The sequence below is a fragment of the Pseudochaenichthys georgianus genome, chromosome 21 (assembly GCF_902827115.2).
Source record: "Pseudochaenichthys georgianus chromosome 21, fPseGeo1.2, whole genome shotgun sequence".
In the NCBI taxonomy this organism is placed as follows: domain Eukaryota; kingdom Metazoa; phylum Chordata; class Actinopteri; order Perciformes; family Channichthyidae; genus Pseudochaenichthys; species Pseudochaenichthys georgianus.
In genome coordinates this window covers 35,658,762-35,681,530 of record NC_047523.1, presented here as the reverse complement: position 1 = coordinate 35,681,530, position 22,769 = coordinate 35,658,762, and the positions used below count along the sequence as shown (strand labels likewise).

Sequence of the window (22,769 nt, the reverse complement as noted above, 5' to 3'; positions counted from 1 at the left end):
GTACAGGTGCTGTTGTTATTAGAATCTGGTGCTAGCTGCGCTAACGGATATAAGAAGTAGATGTTTCTACAACCACTGTGGAGGAGAGCTCTCCTGTCAGACTGAGAGGCTCAGTGAGGTAAAGGGCTCTCTGAGTTTAGATAAGTTAATTTTAGTCTAAGTTATCTCAGTGGGTCTCAAACGTTTTGACCACAAATTATGTAAACACATATTTCCAAGGAACTCCTTTATAATTATTAGGATAAATAAAAACAGGTTTGAAATCATTCCAATCTATACTATAGGACAGTAATCCAAAAATCAAAGTGCACCAGATTGAAGCATTTTACTTTAAAATGTTCAAAACAAATCTTCCCGGGGAAGCATACCCCCGGACCCCCCTAGAGGATGTGACGTCCACCCCCCAACTCAAACATGTTCATACAACAATGAATACATTTGAAGCCATTTTGACGTATATTACCTATGTCAATAAGTTTCTGTTTTTTTAGTGTATTTGTCTTTTGTAGAGATTTGTTATTTATTCCTTACATATAACATCTCGCCTAGGGCAGCAAATTGGCTAGAACCGGCCCTGGTACCAGGCCTCAAGAGCCTTTCTTGTGCTAACACATAGAAACAAATTGCCGGGGCGCACTTCGCACGTGCACACACTAGGACTCCATCCTAGGGGAAACACTGTAAAGCCCATCAGTAAAACTGAGTCTCTGCCGTTGTAATAGCGTCAAATTGTGACATAAAACTTTCCTGAATGTATTTTAGGAGCACAGCCAAAGCACAAACGTTCCTCTTAAAAGATAATCAATGTGTGGCGCAGTGGATTAGTGCGCTGATCTTCGAATCAGAGGATAGCAAGTTCGAGTCCCACTGCAGTCAGCATGTCGTCGTGTCCCTGAGACACTTCACCTCAAATTGCTCCTGCCCACAGTATTGAGTATGTAAGTCGCTTTGGATAAAAGCGTCTAACATGTCATGTAATAACTTGACATCATTTGAAATTAAAACACATTGAATGGCAGAGGGTGAAGACCATTACACATACAGGGAACATTTCTTACAGCACACATAAAACCAGTGACTAAGAAGAGATGCAGACGTTAAGCATAGTAACCAGAAAAAAGGTCTAGTGCATGAAGCGAAACATTTCTATTTGTAGAAAAAAAAGCAGGCTGACTTTTACCGAAAGTACCAGCTTGAAAAACGAAGGCACCAGCAAAGCAGGACAACGAATAAGCAGGGTCTCGTATTACGCAAGATAAAGTGTTTATAAAAACAAAAAATCAGTTTAAGTGACTACTAAACTAAACATGGAGAAGCAGCGTTCAGTTATCATGCTCCAAATATCTGGAACAAACCCCCAGAAACCTGCAGGTCCGCTGCAACTCTGACTACTTTTAAATCCAGGCTGAAGACTTTTCTTTTTGTTGCTGCTTTTAATTGAACTATTCACATCTTAAACTGCACTGTAACTTTTATCCATGTATTTTTTCTTTTAATGTTTATTTTATTAGCTTTTCTTTTTAATGACTGATTTTAAATGCCATTTTCTTAATGTCTTTCATTTTTTGTAAAGCACTTTGAATTGCCTTGTGTTGAAAAGTGCTACATAAATAAACTTGCCTTGCCTACATGTAAGCCAGTATCTTAGCTTAATTTGACAAACTATTAAAAACATAAGAAATGCGTAATGTTTCTTCCAAAACAGCCTCCAGCATGTTCTGCATGTAACCGAAGCATCTCTGTGGTGTGTGCGCATGGTCCCAAACAGTTACAATTAGAAAACAACATGACGAGAATCAAACGCTCACAAATGTAATGTATATTTTCCGAGAGACGTGCTCAGCTAAGACGTCACTGTTCTCGCTAAACAACACTTCAGTGGCTGTGACAAATCAACAACAATCCTTTCATAACGCATCTGTCACGACTCTGAGTCAGTGTGACTGTAAAGAATGGCAGAAGCATGTAGGAGAGAATTTAGGGGGTTGTTTGGATGATTTCAAGTGGGGATTGTGGAGGTATTGACTCATAGCGAGTGAATGACTAAATACAGTTGATGGTTGTCAACTTGACCCCAGTTTGGAGAAGCAGGTGGGATTACCAGCTCAGGAGTAAAGCAATGAACTGATGGATTCCCGCTCACATTGCAGTCAGAAAGCTCTCTCCAAAAGGGACCCGTTCTCTATGCCGTTTAAAACCACCAGGCTCCATTGAAGGAAACTTGTATTTGATGTCACAGAACACAGGACTTGCTGGTCTCCATGATCGGTTAGTACGTTGTGTAATATTGTGTGTCTTTAGAGAATCGCCAACCAGTTAAAAAAAACACACAAAGAAACGAATCGATTGACACAGTCAGAACGTAAACCAGCAACTTATGCGTCGTGTGAGATAAAAAAAAAGGTCTTTCTCGCAGGAGTTTGGTGGCTTTCAAGAGAGGAAAGATCCCAGCCTCGGTTGGAAAGGGCTGACGGAAATGTAAAGCGATAAAAATGGTCTAATTATCGCTTTAAGTGATACTGATCATTTGATATGGCTCTATTAGATTTAGCTGCTGGTTTAGCAGAGGGAGGAATCAATCCGTGGATCAGCTGCTTCATAGCGGTTGAAAAATACTCTCGCAATGCGCAGGATTAAATAAGTGAGAACATTGTGTGCACTACATAACCTGTAGCTAATGTACCTCAACGAATATCAAGTTAACGGGACAGTTCGGGTGTTTTGAAGTGGGGTTGTATAAAAGGTACTTCTAACATAGTAGCAAAACATATTACAGCCGCCTCGAAAGAGCGGTTGCTGGTCTATAGCCTCAATTGGTTAGTTTCTTTATTATTGTGACGGTTAAGTTAGTCACACAATTATACAAACAAAGTAACCGTTTGAAGCAGAACTACTGTTTTCTAAGAGGTAAAATGACCGGTTCAGGCGGCTTTGGAGAGAGCACAAATAATGGCTTTATTTCATAATGTTATAGCTGTCTCACGGCAAGACCAAGGCAGGTGTTAAAAACAGCTTCTTCCACCTCAGGCAGCTAGCCAAAATAAAGCCTTTTTGAAATAGTGACCTCTTTGAAACGGGAATCCATGCCTTCGTCACCTCCCGCTTGGATTATTGTAATGCACTATATATGGGGATAAGTGCGTCCTCCCTTGCTCGCCTCCAGATGGTGCAACATGCAGCAGCACGGCTCCTAACTGGCACACGCAAACACGAGCACATTTCCCCCATTTTATCTTCTCTCCACTGGCTGCCCGTTCATTTTAAAACTCTTTTATTTACTTTTAAAGCCCTCAATGGCCCTGTCCTACCTCTCTGAGCTGTTACACAGCAACACGCCCACTCGCACTCTCAGGTCAGCTGATCAGTTGCTCCTGAGGGTGCCAAAAACAAAGTCTAAGCGCAAAAGGGACCGTGCTTTCTCTGCTGCCGCCCCTAAACTGTGGAACGACCTGCCCTCGCTCATCAGACAGGCTCCCACACTGACTGCTTTTAGATCCCGTCTTAAATCCCACCTCTTCTCCTTGGCATTCGGAAACAAGTAGAGTGTTGCTGTTATTTGCTTTCAGTGGTCTATTGTTTTTATTATATGGCTGTTATTTATTTTTTAATTATTACGTTTATTCTGGTTTGTATCTTGTATTTTAAATGTATTTATATTATGTTGTGTGAGCTTATCTCTCTGTACAGCACTTTGGTCTGAAGGTTTTTAAAGTGCTCTATAAATAAAGTTGGATTGGATTGGAGTTAAAGAAGCAAAAATATGTCATACGCTTAAACTGATAATTATTTTGTTAGGTGGCCACCGTCCACAGTATATTGCTTTACTTCCATGCTGGTACTCTTGTCTGCTTCTCACAACTAGAAGCGTTGCAATCCACCATTACTGAAGGTGGCAAGCTGACTATGTCACGTACCTCAACCCCACTCCAAAGCATCAAACTGTAAAGACATAACATCTTAGCAATCTGCCGCCATGAAACGCCTGGCTCACCAGCTTGGCCGGCTGCTTCAGGCCCTCCTTGATCTCCTGGAGCCTCTGCCGAGTGTTGCCCACATACGGGGCCGCTGGGAAAGTCTTGGGCCTCATGGCCTCAGTGCCCAGGGCAGGCACCTACTCTAAAAAAGGGAAGCACACACACACACACACTTGCACTCCCTCCAAAAAAAGATTCCTTTCAAACTGGCTGCGAAAAAACGTTTGGGAGTCCTCCTCGGTTTGTCTGCGTCTCTTTGTGATTCTGGAGATGCTGTAGATTCTGGAGGTGCTGGATGAAGGTGAGGAACTACAGGCATGCCATGGTGTGGCTTTCAAGGCTCAGGTTCCAACTTATTCCAGGAAATGCAGCCGGTCACGAGGGCGCCGCGCAGCCAGGCCATGATGCTGCCAGTCTCCGCCTGAGGAGGAAGGGATGGAGTTAGATGGAGACTGCGGTCATGCATGGTTACAGCTTACACTTTCAGCACAGGGCAAGTTGTGCTTTTAATTACAAATAGCAAATGTGTGGACCAGAACGGACACTGCACACAGTCAAGTTAGAAGGCCTGGCATCTTTAAATATGTTGGTGACTCAAAACCAAAATCAACAATTTTAAACCGATTTTCAGTTATTCCAACAGAAGCATCACATGATAGGACCAGTTTGAAACCGGTCAAATCTGGAAGTGTGACTCTGTATTAGTCCATATGTGGTGCTGGTGCATACCTACTGCACAATTCAAGAATGCTAGGTGTCATCAAACCAGCTGCCCCCCCCCCTCAATACATAGCAGCGGTTGCACAAGTCAGCCCCCGTCAGTGCATACTTGTGCTACGAGGTCATCGGTAAACACCCTTGTGAGAGCGCAGCAACGAGGGGTCCAAACATTCAGATGCTCCCCTGCGATCAGACATTTAACACCGTTTGACGGTCTTATCTGCGGGAACATACTCCGCATTCTGCCACAGCAGCGCTACTCCCGCGGGGCCGATGGGATGACGCGTGAGATACATGCACATGTTCCTGCCAGGAGCCTCGCGTGAGGACCTGCAGTCCAACGTGAAACACTCGCACAACTTGGGGAGGAGGATGCACAAATATGAAGCTGAAAATGTACAGAATAACTTCGGAGGATGTGTGAAGTGAGTTGTATTGAATTGAACATTTCTATATATCCCTACCGCTCTTTAAATCCGCACAACCCTCCCCTTAAAATGATAATGTACTGCAGGTCGTAAAACGTATTTTCTTGTGTCTTCGCACCACCACACACGGAAGCTAATCCTCCCTGTATGTGTAAATGTACCTGTAACTCCATTTTGATGATCTTAAGCTGATAACACTCCTGCTTCCCACAGGAATGTTCTCTTTGGGACAACACCATTTCCCAATGACACACGTAGCAGAAGGATGAATAACTACACTAAGAGAGTACACAGCTAGAATAACTCTGTGGGGCTATACTTAGGCACAGCGGTGCTTGGAGCTCAACACTAACATCAGGATGCCAACTTGCCCACGTCGTTAACATGCTGATGTGAATGTAGCGTCTTTATTTAGCGTGCTATCATGCAGACATTTGTTAATCAGCCCTAAATAAAGAAGAACCTGGTGGGAATGAAGACTTAGTTTTGTTATTTGGTCATAATCAAAGGCTTGGACTCCCTTTTGATCTGAACTCTCTAGATTGATGACAAGTTAAAGAGTAACACAAGTTGTTCAAATGTATCCTGACTGGAATCAACACAATGTCATAATACTTAGTGGGGAAAAAAGGGTTGAAATGGATAAATACATGCCTAGGAAAGTGTCATGGCAGTCTGTCCAACCAGGAATGTTCCAGTAGGTTTGACCAAAATGATGACAATTCAACAATCTGACCCCAATTCCCTAAACAGGGTATAAGCAGGAATCCTGAAGTCAATGTAATGCCTTTTAAGACCTTCTTTAAGACCCTTTCCTTAAGACCTCATCGCCACTTTGAGTTCTAACCGGTTACCTTGGCGACACACTTTACCTCACATTGACTATATACAGTATCGATTGTCCTTCCTCCTTATCTTCCAACCATTTGGACGCAGACTTGCATTTCCCCATAACGATGTTGCTTAGCAACCGGCGTAAACTGACATTCGCGCTATCAAGCAGTGAGCGCGCGACGTCCTGTTCAGATGACGTCAAACCCAACGGGATGCCATCAATAAACTCCACAGAATCACACGACACACCTACGCAGTGATTACATTCAGGCACACTGTAGAACACAGCCTCTTTGGACAATTTATATACTTATTGAAAACAAGATACAAAATGTAATACTTTGGAAAATGCCGTTTAATAGGCTTAGTTTTCGCTAAATTGATTTATCAACTTTTAATACTTTTTAATCCCCGCGGAGGACCCCCTGTTATAGTTGCAAGAAAAACTTGAGATGACGTCGTGTTTTCATTTCAGTCCATGAGCTTGAATGCAATGGATCAAACCAAACCTAGATAACTTCCCTTGTCGTTAAAGGAGGGGAAAGACTCATGTTTCACCATTTACTGGTTGGTGACAGTTCCACATAAAAAATTTCTTTCCATACATTGGTGATCCACTAAGTAAAAGCCTCAAGCTTCTATCCAAGCAAACACTCTTGACAGATGACCCTGAAACAGACAGGCAGGCTGGCTTCCTGTCCGACTGTTTCACATGCTTCAGATATCCTTCTTAGTCAGAGAAAGATTTCCGTTTGGCTGGCAGGTGAAGTCTGCTCTCCAGATACTGATGTGGTTTGTTACCGACGCTGTAAAACTGCCAGACATATTCACATGCTGGCACGTTTCGACACGGCTGCGGTTTGAAAAACGTGTTTGATATTCCAACTATTTTGTTAAGCAATCGACTGTTGATTATCCGATTGTGTTTCTAAGAAAATGTAATTGACTTAATTATCCAAACCGCAAACGAACGTGATTCATAAAAACAACTGATGGCTGAAGGCAATGTTCCTCAAAGAAAATCTGTTTTATACATCAGTACACCTTTCCGTGCTCATTCCATATCAACATACCACAATCAGCTATTCAAATACTTAAAAACCAGTCCTCCAAATGATCTTACAAAACGACTTCAAAATGTCACTCGATGTATCACCCAACAAGAAACAAAAACAACCACAAAGAAAGGGACGCAAAACAGCCCAAAAACACTGAGAATGGGAGAGAAAATTACTCAAAATGACTATTAAGAGATACAGTATAACATGAGGTCAGTTTCCATGTCCTATCTCTGTTTGCGCATTGAAAAACTAAATCTGGAGATCTTTTAAAGCTTGTCTGAGGGGAATAGTCGGTGTTCCATAAAAGCTAAATGTAATTTAACACTGAACCTGTATGTTTTTTTCACAAACGTTTCACTGCATTTGAGTGAAAATTACCATGTTGTTTTCAATACAATACTAATAGCCAATCAGAAACTAGTATTTTATGTTGCCATGGGGCAGAGTTCCAAAGTGGGAGGAGTTATTTTGGTTGTCCAGGGTTTCAAAACTGAAGGTCATTCGATGATGCTAGCGACAAGCTAAATCTACGTTAACATACTGCGGTTATAAGATTACTTTTCTTTTGTTTTAAAAATGTAGCATCTAAATAGTCACAACAATTAAGCGTTACACTAGCCACAGCTCTTAAAATATACAGCCGTCTAGCTTCCTCTACTTCCAATGAAACGTGTAGATATTGTGGTAGACTTTGTAGAGTTATCCACGATGCCAAACTGATGAGAAAAACACCAAGCAAACAAAGCAAGATAAAATCTCTGGCATTGATTTGTGATTACATCGACCTTTAGTATCGTCACAAGGTCCAGGAGAGTCCTGTGTGTCTGTGTTGAGGACCCCTTAGGGAAAACCTTTAAAAGAGGAATTACATTAAGGGAAAATACCAGATGTTCACATTTTGCTCCCATGTAATGCAAACATTTAACATAACTCATCATTCCTGCATTTATTTCATGCTCAAAAACATTATAATGTGCAATATAATATACTGTGCCTTTCTGTAAATAATTTGATGTTCAGTCTTTCCACCATATCTTGTTTTTTTTGAAAATGGTAAACGTATTACACTTTCCTACTCTCTTTTGTTGTTGCCTCTGTAATACTGCATATTATCTTATCCCATCTAATCCTAATAGGCTACTTTGACTCTTTTATGGGATCACAAAATGTCCCTATTAATAAAAACCACATTGCCCATAGCAGTACTGGATTCATGGCATTCACACCAAAGCAGCCAAACATAAGAAGCCTTGAACCACTAAACCCCCCCCCACCCCCCCGCCGCCGCGCCTCCCTGGCAGACTCCATCCCTTTGGGCCATTTCTGAGAAGGACACAGCCCTCACTGTTTGTACAGATAAAACTTTGCATGGACAAAAACATGTTTTTCTTTTATATTGCTGGGTGGTGGGGTAGGACAAGGACAAGGGTGCCACACTGTGAAAATGTTGCCCCATCTCTGGGATCTCTCCCTCCATTCCTGTGATGCTTCAGGCGCCATGTCCAACCAATGAGCATTCCTTTCCACAAGTAACTACAAGTAAACTCATACCACCACCGCTGAATCATGGGACCGTCTGGGACAGTCTGTGCTGACCAAAATAAACCAAAAAAAGAAAGCCAGATCTGTGGATGATCTGTGTGTTGAAGTGGAGGGACGTTGGTGCAGGTCCAACCTTGAAAACGTACCAGGGAAGAGATGTGCAAAGACATTTTCAACTCCTTTCCACAAACACACTTCCATACTTAACCCTAACCTTCCACAATACATACCTAAGCCTTATCTCTACTTTGACTTAACCTACAACCTAACCCCCGACTCCAATTTGGACCCAAAGTGAAAAGATGCACAAACAGCCAGTTTCACTAAAATATGCAAACTTCATGAAACGCCGGGAGACGTGACCTGAAGGAGACATTTTAAAATAAGGTGTCTTTAATGCCGATAACAAGTCGTGCAAAAATAATAAATAAATTAACGGATAAATGTTGTTGCTTGGTCATATTTCGTCAGTCACATTAAAAATCTAAACCTTCCTGACTGCTGTCACTTTTTGTATAGAGAGAATTATGACAATTCTGTCTGTATTTGGGACATTGTGGAGAAATGATGCAATGTGGTAAAAGTAAGAAGGTACGTTTAAGAAAGGTAACGATGCCCCCCATTAATCTTTCAAGACGTCTTAAGCAGAGTAGAGATTTTTAAAGTTTGTTCTTCTATCTCCAAAAAACAAGAGTAAATCTCTGGCAATCACAAGATTTAAGGGGGTGCATTAGCATAAAGTCTTTAAGTGGACAAAATCACATAACGTTAAGTAGACGACGATTTTTCTTTTAGAAATGGACAGCCTTAAAAATGACAGTAGATCAAACTTCTGTTTTCAAAACCACTACTATATATAAAAAGGTGAAATCACAAACTACTACAATCCATGGTATCCACAGACACACATTAACATACAATCAACTTCACAGCACAAGCACCAGACGTATTTTACATGTTGTGGACACTGTGGCGGTCTCATTGTATTTCTTAATGTTGTGTACTGTTTACTCTTCCTAATGTTGATATGTACATATTGACTGTGTACTCCGATACAAATCCCGAGAACCTGCTGCTACTGTAACACAATCATTTACTTATTTAGGATCAAGAAGGAACATCTATCCATCTTACATTTCAACAAGATTATTTCCCATTGTGCCACCTCCTCGTTGTCGTTTTATTTACCTGCTTCCGTTATACAATAACCCACAGCACACAGGCCAACATCTGCCAGCCTCTGTGTGAAGTCCACTGGTGGTTTCCCTCTGATCCTGTGGTTCTTCCTCTGCACCGCCTGACTGAATCAAACCCAGCTGTGGCCAAATACCTGAAGGCACACTGACTGTTGCATCACCAAAGTCAGAGTATAATAGGTCTAATTGTATAAGATAAATGTCACCTCCTGCCTCTGGAGACAGGCTGGCAGGATGATACTCAAAAGTGTCTACATAAAACTTTGGTGTTATGGTTTTCACATCTCAGCTGCCAGGCGAGTTCTTTACTAATCAAACACCTGAACAAATAAAAGCTCCTGGCAAATGTAGTAAAAGTGTGTCAAACATAAGAGAGAAGGTGTGTGTTTGGGCGTAGTAGTAGTAGTAGTAGACTAGTAGAAGCACACCTGAATGAAACACATGGTTGCATCGGTGCCAAACTACGCAGGCCTTTAGGCTTGGAATAGAGACAAAAAAAGCAAACTATGGACATTTTTCCCACTTATTCTCCTCCAATTCCCCTTAATAATCCCAACAGACTCATATACTAATTCAGCTATTTGGTTATCTTATCTGTGAAAAACAAGAAATCCACTTTTTAGTGTGAGACATTTGGAAATATTGTGATCTTATGCAACAGTCTGTTCCTAACCACATATCACGGCTTAATTGTAAATGCAGGAACTCCACTAAGTAAAGTGCAGGGTTTTATGATACTCTAATCAAAAATATAACTATATAGAAACCTCCTGGATTTCTTTACAAATAATAAGGTCCATAACATAAAGTTGTGGCCCCTTAGAGGTCCCTACTTTAGGGAGCCTGCAGCAAAAAAACATGGCAATTTCAGCATTGACTTTAATTTAACAATAGGGGATTAAGTAAAAATGAACTATTCCGTTGATAAATTAACTTCTCACATTTGTGTCAAAGCTTTAAAACCGTTACAAAATGGTGTCTGTGTAGTTAACAGTTTTTGCCTGCGGCCCCTGGACATGGAAAGGGTCGGAAACCCCTGTTTTAACCGTCCTGTGGCCTCACTGTATCCACTGCTGCAGCTCCAGAACATTCCTATGCAGAAAAAACTCTTCAAGTCCAATTATAACTCTAAGGAAAACACCTAGAAATCTCTCTAAAATCTCCTCACTTCAACACACCCACGACGGAACATTTTTTCCTCAGCAACAAGTCGTGGAAATAAGTTTACTCCACCACTCCCCTCCCCAGGAAAAGTGAAGTCTCAACTTACCATGGGATAGAAGAAGAAGATGAAGAAGAAGAAGCGAGAATAACCTCAGTTTGGAGAGTAAATCCTGTTTCTCTGTTGAAGAGCGCATAGAAAACCCCGAGGAGCTCAGTGAAGACGGAGAAAGAGGTTAAATGTGATGAAACGAGCCTCCATTTTCTCCGCAGACTGCAGCAGGATCAGAAATGCAGCACAAAGTTGGACACTCGCTGCATTGTTAACATTCCTCAGGTCACGTGACGGACCGACGCACGTCAGCAGCGAGACAAAGATCGTGTGTTGAAAGATGGTTCACTCGGAGGAGTTACTTTTCACTAGAAACTGGATTCTTGGTAATAGTTTTTAATTTAACCAGGTTTACAAAGGGAACACCTTTTTCCTATTGGGTTATTATTGAGATGTATACGGAAGAGGATAAGGGCCACATGAGAAACACATTTGAGCTGTGATCAAAATAAATAAAAAACTGACTTGAAAATGATAAATGTATATTTGTAAGATTTGTTTTTCTTTTTTCCTGAAAATCTCATAATTCTGACTTTCATCTTAAACATTTTTGGTCACATTATTTAAAAAAAAAAAAATACTCCTGTGGCCCCAATAACCCTCTTCCGTAAATGTACTCTGATGCTCGGGTCATACGACTTTCATTGCCATTTCTACACTGTAGCTTATGTGCATATGACAATTAAACCTTTGAATTGAATTGAATAAGTAGGGAAAAATAAAGATTGTTTTACATAATAATACCATCATCTGAGCCCATTCTCTTAAAGGTGGAGTAGATAATTCCCTTCTGAAACACTTTTTGTTATATTCCATGGAATGCTCTTAACATCCCGGTAGCAATGAATACATCAAATGCTTTGACAATAAATACATAACAAAATGTCATCTGTGGAAGCCGTAGTACTGTAAAAAGCACGACCAATCATCTGAGCCGGCCCGGCTAAAATAACTGGATGGCCATTGTTGAGCAGTCGCATGTTGTGACCATAGACTGGTTGTGTTGTGACGTGTGTGTGTGTGCGTGTGTGTGACGTGTGAGGTTAAGGACACAAGTTCCCTCGCTTTTTTTTTGCATACAAGTGATTCAGTATATTGTATTACAAGAATTAGCAGTAATGGATATTTCTGGGACGTTTAAGGCGTATACTTCTGCACTAAGGTAGGACACTGGTTAATAATATTGTAGCCAAGGGATATAGTAGTTATCAAATAAGTATAAGATGTGCACAGTTATGATGCACTGTTGTTGTTGTTGGGTGGAGAGACAATAGTTGGGACTGTGTACTGACGTCGGTAAAAAAGGTTTGACCCCCTAAGCGCAAATGTCTAACTCCGCGATTGAATTATATTCATTGATATAGAAAACAATCGTTAGATGCAGTGCCATTTACATTCTCTGTCTTTCTCTAATTGGTCATTTGAGGCTGAGAAAACCACATACGAGGAGAAAAGCCAACGTTAAAACTGCTCATTAATTATAAAGAAAATAAAAACAAATGTTAAAGGTAGGGTAGGTAAGAATGGAGAAACCAGCTCGAATGCGCTAGAATTTGAAAATACACAACCCGGAACAAATCTGCCCCTTCCTTCAGACTTCCTTACAGAGCCCCTCCTCCAAACACACGAACGCGCACATGACCAATGAGGGCACGAGATAAGTTTGTGCCCCGATGGAATGCTGACAGGCAATGAAATTATTTCAAACAAAACATGATATTATTCAGATTTGTATTGTAACAATCATTTTATTACATCTATTAAAATATTGATATACGAAATATTTGTATTGGAACAGTTTTAGACGTAGTAATGCTGTAACATATTTCCGCCCCCCGCAAAATCCGCCTATGATAATATGTGAAAAAAGTAAAACAATCCTAATTCATGAAGTGCATTGAGACGTTGTACATTACGTGTAGAGCCATTATGTGATTATATTGCATATTTGATTACATTATTCCAGCACAACTTCTTTTTTAGTAAACAATCTGATTTTGATTACTCATCGACCACCAGGGGCACCAAAGGATGCATTTCTTTTGACTTCAATATAAAGTGACTTCAAAAAAGACCAGCAGAGTGAGAGGTCTCGAGTTTTCCTCCTCTCTGACCGCACATATTCTAGGCGGGGCTTCCTGCAATGTATTTCTCCCCTTGATAAATAAAAATAAATTCAGTGCATTACTCAGACACTCCCCTCTGGACCTACAAGGCATCTTTACTAATGGGCCAAGAAGTCACGAATCAGCGTGAAAGCTAATAGATGGCTTTTACTCTATTAACAATTATCACCACAAAGTTAAACACATGGAAACAAAGACGGGGCAGATAATATAATACCTATATAAACACAAAGACAACACGGAAAAAAAGATACTGCATTTTCAAACTTTAATTTTCAGTCACAGAGGAAGAAGACTAAATGAGAAGAGGTTAAACATCTGGAAGTAGGCTACATGCACCCTGTATAATAATGTTAAACAGCGAGAAAATACAGGTGGAGTGTGTGTGGGATTAACAGAGATCTCTTAGTGATAGAAAAATAAAATGTATTAACAAAAATCATGGACTAATTTATCAGAACATGTTTGATTCATCTCAACCTTGAAGGTATTTATTTTAAACCTCATATTAAACCCATATAATACATAGAAACAAGTTATTAATGTCTGGCAGATAATTACAATAACCTAATAGTGCTGGTCACTATTGAACTTAACCAGGTATATTTGGCAGATGTACCCTGACAACAATCCCTCCAGAGTACAGGAAGAGATACTTTTTTCTCCCACTTGGACATTTTTACTCGGTTCAGTAGCAACTGTTTCATTTTCCTTCCTTAAAGCAACAATGCAGAAACCCGCGTCACTCCAGGAATAAATCATGTTTGTTAATCAAATACTAAGCACATGCAGCAATGAAGTTACACATTGCTTCAAGAGGTCATTATGAACTAAATAGTGCAGGTGAAACCAAGAACACATGGTTGAAATTGTCTGAAAACTAAACGAAAAAGGGAACGGTCCACGAACTGACCATGTTTTATTTTCTGTTATTATCTTGTTTATTACTCATCATTGGTCCTTTGGGAAGTATGTATTTCCATTAGGCGGAAAAGGGAAATTCTATTGATATTTTATGATTTAATTATTCTATAGGCTTATTAAGAAGATTATGATTTAATATGTCCTTGGGTAAGACACTTCACCTGAACTTGCTCCTGTGGGTATTGTCCACAGTGACCATTGCATGTATAAAACATATGTGTGTGTATCTGTAAAGCGCTTTGAGCACTGGAAAAGCGCTATAATAAATGCAAGGAATTATTATTATTAATTATTAATATTTCATCTAACTTTTTATTTATTCATATGAAATTAGTATTCAACCCTCCTATTGTCTTCGTCCCCCCCCCCCCTTACTTTGGTGTTCGCGGTCAAATTTGACCAGTCCTGTTTTAACTGCTACATTAAGACAAAAACCATTAATCATCACCAAATTTCATTTAACACCCTTTCAAACTGTACATATTGTATCAGACCACTGGTGTACATGAACAACTGCAGTTAATATACAAAGAATAGACACTGAACATGTATTGCGTGTGCCAGGTGTGATTCATGTGGGGGGATGGGCACATAAGAGCGGGAAATGTGTCAAATTGTTCTGTGTGTGTGTGTGTGTGCCAGGTGTGATTCACATGGGGGAATTGGGCACATAAGGAGGGGGGGGAGGACACATCTAGACTATGTGTGTGTGGGTGTTTTTTTATCTGATCCGGATGGTTACTAATTCCTTTTCTTTATGAACACCGTGGGTGTTACAAAGTTGACTAAATCATCCAAAAATCAATGAAAGTGGTGATCAGCAATTTGATATGTCAAATGTCTGCTGTGAAGCATATCATAAAGCCTGAATGCAATCGAATGTGAAACAAAAAAGTTATGATTGATGAAAGTTATAAATCGGTCAGATTTGACCCAAAGACAACAGGAGGGTTGTCTTTATTATATTCACACTCATTAGTATTATTTATGACTTTTATCTTTTCTCCTAGCTTTTTCCTCTCTATTATTAATTGTGTCTACATTACGGCATTCTTTTAAGTGCACCCTACATTTTATTTATATCATAGAGAACAAAGTGCCAGCTGGTTGCTTTACATTAACAGTGATGAGGAAAGCATATCCTCAAAAACAAATCACAGGAAGACATTCATGTTTTTAACGACAACAGGATACTTTACGAGCACATGGACACACAGCTGTCAATGTGAGGGGATCACCCAAGAAGGCACATTCCAGTTTGAGCTTTCTGATCCTCACACTGCTTTCAGAAAACATTTTAAAGCCCAGTGTTTCCCCTACATACAAATAGTGGCGGCGCAGCGCCGCTGCTGAAATATGCGGGCCGCTGCTAGGGGGCGCCAGCCAGGTACCCAACAAATAAATAATAAGTGGCGACCATTTTTGATTGTTTGTTATGTAGATTTGTTGTATTTGTGTTACTGTATGTTCAATAAAGGTGTATTTTTGCTAAATGTTGAGACATTGCCACTGTATGTAGGCTACTAGGCAGGGCCGATTTTTGGCATTAACAAAAAGGCGCCAGATCTGGGGGGCGCTGCACTGGTAGCTCTGGGAGGGAAAAAATATTTTTGACCGTTGGCGCTCATCCAAATTTTCGGCCTTGATGTAACAACATTCATAATTAAGTAAATGTAACACCCTTTAACCCCGGTTACACTTTTCATTTGCCCTGTACGATGGCGCCCGCAGCTCACAGCAAAAGTGCGAGCGAGGGAGAGGGCGCACCGGTACAGGTGCTGTTGTTATTAGAATCTGGTGCTAGCTGCGCTAACGGATATAAGAAGTAGATGTTTCTACAACCACTGTGGAGGAGAGCTCTCCTGTCAGACTGAGAGGCTCAGTGAGGTAAAGGGCTCTCTGAGTTTAGATAAGTTAATTTTAGTCTAAGTTATCTCAGTGGGTCTCAAACGTTTTGACCACAAATTGTGTAAACACATATTTCCAAGGAACTCCTTTATAATTATTAGGATAAATAAAAACAGGTTTGAAATCATTCCAATCTATACTATAGGACAGTAATCCAAAAATCAAAGTGCACCAGATTGAAGCATTTTACTTTAAAATGTTCAAAACAAATCTTCCCGGGGAAGCATACCCCCGGACCCCCCTAGAGGATGTGACGTCCACCCCCCAACTCAAACATGTTCATACAACAATGAATACATTTGAAGCCATTTTGACGTATATTACCTATGTCAATAAGTTTCTGTTTTTTTAGTGTATTTGTCTTTTGTAGAGATTTGTTATTTATTCCTTACATATAACATCTCGCCTAGGGCAGCAAATTGGCTAGAACCGGCCCTGGTACCAGGCCTCAAGAGCCTTTCTTGTGCTAACACATAGAAACAAATTGCCGGGGCGCACTTCGCACGTGCACACACTAGGACTCCATCCTAGGGGAAACACTGTAAAGCCCATCAGTAAAACTGAGTCTCTGCCGTTGTAATAGCGTCAAATTGTGACATAAAACTTTCCTGAATGTATTTTAGGAGCACAGCCAAAGCACAAACGTTCCTCTTAAAAGATAATCAATGTGTGGCGCAGTGGATTAGTGCGCTGATCTTCGAATCAGAGGATAGCAAGTTCGAGTCCCACTGCAGTCAGCATGTCGTCGTGTCCCTGAGACACTTCACCTCAAATTGCTCCTGCCCACAGTATTGAGTATGTAAGTCGCTTTGGATAAAAGCGTCTAACATGTCATGTAATAACTTGACATCATTTGAAATTAAAACACATTGAATGGCAGAGGGTGAAGACCATTACACATACAGGGAACATTTCTTACAGCACACATAAAACCAGTGACTAAGAAGAGATGCAGACGTTAAGCATAGTAACCAGAAAAAAGGTCTAGTGCATGAAGCGAAACATTTCTATTTGTAGAAAAAAAAGCAGGCTGACTTTTACCGAAAGTACCAGCTTGAAAAACGAAGGCACCAGCAAAGCAGGACAACGAATAAGCAGGGTCTCGTATTACGCAAGATAAAGTGTTTATAAAAAACAAAAAATCAGTTTAAGTGACTACTAAACTAAACATGGAGAAGCAGCGTTCAGTTATCATGCTCCAAATATCTGGAACAAACCCCCAGAAACCTGCAGGTCCGCTGCAACTCTGACTACTTTTAAATCCAGGCTGAAGACTTTTCTTTTTGTTGCTGCTTTTAATTGAACTATTCACATCTTAAACTGCACTGTAACTTTTATCCATGTATTTTTTCTTTTAATGTTTATTTTATTAGCTTTTCTTTTTAATGACTGATTTTAAATGCCATTTTCTTAATGTCTTTCATTTTTTGTAAAGCACTTTGAATTGCCTTGTGTTGAAAAGTGCTACATAAATAAACTTGCCTTGCCTACATGTAAGCCAGTATCTTAGCTTAATTTGACAAACTATTAAAAACATAAGAAATGCGTAATGTTTCTTCCAAAACAGCCTCCAGCATGTTCTGCATGTAACCGAAGCATCTCTGTGGTGTGTGCGCATGGTCCCAAACAGTTACAATTAGAAAACAACATGACGAGAATCAAACGCTCACAAATGTAATGTATATTTTCCGAGAGACGTGCTCAGCTAAGACGTCACTGTTCTCGCTAAACAACACTTCAGTGGCTGTGACAAATCAACAACAATCCTTTCATAACGCATCTGTCACGACTCTGAGTCAGTGTGACTGTAAAGAATGGCAGAAGCATGTAGGAGAGAATTTAGGGGGTTGTTTGGATGATTTCAAGTGGGGATTGTGGAGGTATTGACTCATAGCGAGTGAATGACTAAATACAGTTGATGGTTGTCAACTTGACCCCAGTTTGGAGAAGCAGGTGGGATTACCAGCTCAGGAGTAAAGCAATGAACTGATGGATTCCCGCTTCACATTGCAGTCAGAAAGCTCTCTCCAAAAGGGACCCGTTCTCTATGCCGTTTAAAACCACCAGGCTCCATTGAAGGAAACTTGTATTTGATGTCACAGAACACAGGACTTGCTGGTCTCCATGATCGGTTAGTACGTTGTGTAATATTGTGTGTCTTTAGAGAATCGCCAACCAGTTAAAAAAAACACACAAAGAAACGAATCGATTGACACAGTCAGAACGTAAACCAGCAACTTATGCGTCGTGTGAGATAAAAAAAAAGGTCTTTCTCGCAGGAGTTTGGTGGCTTTCAAGAGAGGAAAGATCCCAGCCTCGGTTGGAAAGGGCTGACGGAAATGTAAAGCGATAAAAATGGTCTAATTATCGCTTTAAGTGATACTGATCATTTGATATGGCTCTATTAGATTTAGCTGCTGGTTTAGCAGAGGGAGGAATCAATCCGTGGATCAGCTGCTTCATAGCGGTTGAAAAATACTCTCGCAATGCGCAGGATTAAATAAGTGAGAACATTGTGTGCACTACATAACCTGTAGCTAATGTACCTCAACGAATATCAAGTTAACGGGACAGTTCGGGTGTTTTGAAGTGGGGTTGTATAAAAGGTACTTCTAACATAGTAGCAAAACATATTACAGCCGCCTCGAAAGAGCGGTTGCTGGTCTATAGCCTCAATTGGTTAGTTTCTTTATTATTGTGACGGTTAAGTTAGTCACACAATTATACAAACAAAGTAACCGTTTGAAGCAGAACTACTGTTTTCTAAGAGGTAAAATGACCGGTTCAGGCGGCTTTGGAGAGAGCACAAATAATGGCTTTATTTCATAATGTTATAGCTGTCTCACGGCAAGACCAAGGCAGGTGTTAAAAACAGCTTCTTCCACCTCAGGCAGCTAGCCAAAATAAAGCCTTTTTGAAATAGTGACCTCTTTGAAACGGGAATCCATGCCTTCGTCACCTCCCGCTTGGATTATTGTAATGCACTATATATGGGGATAAGTGCGTCCTCCCTTGCTCGCCTCCAGATGGTGCAACATGCAGCAGCACGGCTCCTAACTGGCACACGCAAACACGAGCACATTTCCCCCATTTTATCTTCTCTCCACTGGCTGCCCGTTCATTTTAAAACTCTTTTATTTACTTTTAAAGCCCTCAATGGCCCTGTCCTACCTCTCTGAGCTGTTACACAGCAACACGCCCACTCGCACTCTCAGGTCAGCTGATCAGTTGCTCCTGAGGGTGCCAAAAACAAAGTCTAAGCGCAAAAGGGACCGTGCTTTCTCTGCTGCCGCCCCTAAACTGTGGAACGACCTGCCCTCGCTCATCAGACAGGCTCCCACACTGACTGCTTTTAGATCCCGTCTTAAATCCCACCTCTTCTCCTTGGCATTCGGAAACAAGTAGAGTGTTGCTGTTATTTGCTTTCAGTGGTCTATTGTTTTTATTATATGGCTGTTATTTATTTTTTAATTATTACGTTTATTCTGGTTTGTATCTTGTATTTTAAATGTATTTATATTATGTTGTGTGAGCTTATCTCTCTGTACAGCACTTTGGTCTGAAGGTTTTTAAAGTGCTCTATAAATAAAGTTGGATTGGATTGGAGTTAAAGAAGCAAAAATATGTCATACGCTTAAACTGATAATTATTTTGTTAGGTGGCCACCGTCCACAGTATATTGCTTTACTTCCATGCTGGTACTCTTGTCTGCTTCTCACAACTAGAAGCGTTGCAATCCACCATTTACTGAAGGTGGCAAGCTGAATATGTCACGTACCTCAACCCCACTCCAAAGCATCAAACTGTAAAGACATAACATCTTAGCAATTACAAACTGACCTAGACAACAGGGTGTCACATCCAGTCCACGTGTAAAGTAAATATATATAACTCAGTTTAACTCAGGAATCATGTAGTGTTGACACTGGGAAGCAGTGAGGGAGAACGTGGAATAAGGTCCAAAGCCGTAAAGGGAACTTAAGTGGCCAGCATTAAGGAGCACTCGGCATTTCTGTCCGAATCACTCCAGTGGAGCAGCAGAGATGCACAGGTTGTTTAAGGCACAAGCAACTTGCACAATCTTATCAAATGTCGAGAGGTTGGAGGTGCGCTCGGAGACCGCGGTGAAGGGGCTCTCCACGGGGCCGGTGAGCATGGCGTACCTCTGCTTCACCACGGAGAGCACCCTCTGCACATGCCTCTGCACACTCACTGTCTCCGAGGAAGTGTCAGGCAGAGGTGAGCTCGCTTCACCTTGGTAGCTGCCGGCTATTTTAAACAAAGCTCCTCTCGCAGCCACAGAATCGGCAATGTCCAGATCTCGACTCGCCAACACCACGTCTCCCGGGAGGAGCTTGCAGAGAAACCCACAGCCCTCAGCCAGGCTTTTGTCCCCAACGTTGCCCAGAACGCCCCGAGACACAAACGTTACAACGCCTTGTGGAGCAACACCAATCAGATACTTCAACACATTATAACTTGTCCCGCCCCCCTGAGAGCTCGCCACCACCCTCTGCTGCTGCTGGTGGTTGCCACGGGAAACCGGCTCCTCAAAAGGCACCATGAAGCAGTCGATGATGACAGCGCAGTCGGGGTGGGACGAGCGCAGAGCGACAGGCAGGTTCTTACGAAGTTCGGCTCTGGAGGGCCAGAAGACGGCAGTCGGCACCAGCGTGGAGGACATGATGTTGACCATCTGGTGCACCGTCCTGGTTACCGTGCCGACTTTAACTCCGAAGCGGTAGGCTAGATCCTGGTTGCGGAGGTCCAGGCGGAGTCGCATCAGCGTCAGAAGCAGCTGCTGGAACTTGGAGAGCTTCACGGTTTTCATGCCGTCCATGTGAGGTGCCAGGAGCCACATGACCGTCTCCAGGACGAAGTAGTTTGGTAAACCAGTGTAGAACTTGACCTTCTCTGCATCGTTCCTCAAGGAGTTCTCAGAGAGGGCCATTTTGTCCAAAGAGTCCCTGAGGGTCTGGTTCTCCTTCTTCAGGGCTTTCAGGACATTGTCAAAGTTAACCGCTGCGTCCGACGTGTTAGGAGCAAACTTTCCTTTCTTGCAGTCAATAGATTCATCATCCTCGTCATCGTCTTCATCGCTGCTGAGGGAAGACGACGCACTTTCCTCCACAGCCGTCTCCTGTTCCCTCTCCTCAGGATGCTCCTCCTGACACCGCTCCCCCCTCACTGAGCTGCCCTGGCCCTGCAGGAACAGCAAGGCGTTAGCCGCCTCCACGCGGGCCTCCTGCTTGTCCAGGATCTCCAGGGAACCGGGCTCCTTCATCTCTGGGGATAAGGGAGCGGGCGTGAACACAGAAGGAACATAATCTGGAGAACGTGGGTTCTTCACCTGTTTACCTGCAGGAGAAAAAAGACGATGTAGTAATTAAAATTGTGGAAAACGTGGAAATATAGGAAATGCTGTTCTAATGGGGTGTTTGTGGGTGGGACAATGAGGGGCCTGCTCTGATGAAAGTACTTCTAGTTATGGTCAATTACTATACATAAGTATGATTTTGTAAGAAAAATATTACTAATTTATGTTAATCAAAAAGACTGAATAGGTTACACTGGGGAAAGTTCTTCATATTTTCATTATATCACCCTTACCTTTTGTAGAATAGTGTTACTGATGTAAAACGTGTGGGGTTTTGTGTCCCTCAGGGGTGATTCATCGTCTCTATGTGGTAGTATAGTGACCTCGTGTAGTTCTGCGCCTTATTTGATTGTTTCTTTGGTAGTTTAATGTCCATTTGGGCATCTTTTTATTAGTTGTGTGTTCCTATGTCTCTCTTACTTCGTTTTGTGGAGGTTTGGTGTGTATTTGTGTCTCTCTGGGGTGATTTTGTGTCTCTTTGTGGATGTTTTGAGTGTCTTTTGCCGTCAATTTACAGTGATTTTGCATCTCTATTTGGTCATATTGTGGGAAGTTTGGTGTCTCTTCTTAATTCCTTGTATTAATGTGTGTTGCGATCCTTTACTGTATATATAATGGTCGATATGTGGTCATTTTTCCTATCTTTGTGGTATTTGAGTCTTTTTAGAGTAATTATGCTGAAGTTTTGTGTCTCTTATTGATCCCTAGTTAATGTGTGTCTCTATCATAGACTTTATAAAAGGTCTAGATTTGGTAGTTTTGCCTATTTTTATGTTATGCTTGAGTGCCTTTTTAATCAATTTGTGGTAGTTTTGTTTCTTTATGGTCACCTGTGAACCCCTTAAAATGATACATAGACTTCACACTTATAGAAATTCATTTTTTCGATGTTATAACATGGGGTACTTTTGCCTGTGTTTAAACCTTTATATACAGTCTATTGTTCATATTACCTGAGATGAAGTGAGTACTACACAGCCTGCTGCCGTCGTTAGGCACCCAGCCCTCCCGGTTAACAGCAGCTATCCACCGCTGCTTCCTCTCGGGGTCCCGGGGGAAACGGTAGAAAGATAACGCGGTGCCCGGTGTCCTTCTGTTCCTACAACCAGCCACCACACATGTGTGAACCATAGTAAGGCCACGACCAGAAGCGTGGAGGTGTGCGCAGATATCTGTTCGGTGTTTTGACTCCCAAAATGGTGGCAAACTAGAGGCGAGGCTGACACAAAAAAACTGCTGTAACGTCATCAACGGTTGTTTGCATTAAGCGATCTGATTGGTACATCTTCGAGCGACGTCACTGAAATAGGATCTTGTACTCACGCGGGGCTGCTGCAACTACGCTAACGAAATGATAGTAAATCAATAATTAATAATAATTAACTGCCACATTAAATACTCCTAGG

At 41.5% G+C, this 22,769-nt stretch overlaps 1 protein-coding gene across 1 annotated transcript; it reads right to left on the bottom strand.

The window, feature by feature from the left end:
• Positions 1 to 14,468: 14,468 nt before the first annotated feature.
• LOC117467014 (uncharacterized) lies at positions 14,469 to 22,525 on the bottom strand. The gene is made up of 2 exons (XM_034110560.2): positions 22,317 to 22,525; positions 14,469 to 21,344 (listed from the first exon to the last, which is right to left on the bottom strand). The coding sequence occupies exons 1-2, from the start codon at positions 22,492 to 22,494 to the stop codon at positions 20,008 to 20,010; spliced, it is 1,515 nt and encodes a 504-aa protein (XP_033966451.1). The 5' UTR covers positions 22,495 to 22,525; the 3' UTR covers positions 14,469 to 20,007.
• Positions 22,526 to 22,769: the final 244 nt, after the last annotated feature.

What these genes read in the sequence shown, in the direction of transcription:
- LOC117467014 (XM_034110560.2), bottom strand. Translation starts at nt 22,494, where the DNA reads ATGGTTCACACATGTGTGGTGGCTGGTTGTAGGAACAGAAGGACACCG. An exon ending in TAGTACTCACTTCATCTCAG is followed by an intron (nt 21,345 to 22,316) that starts GTAATATGAACA and finishes TTTCTCCTGCAG; the next exon opens with GTAAACAGGTGAAGAACCCA.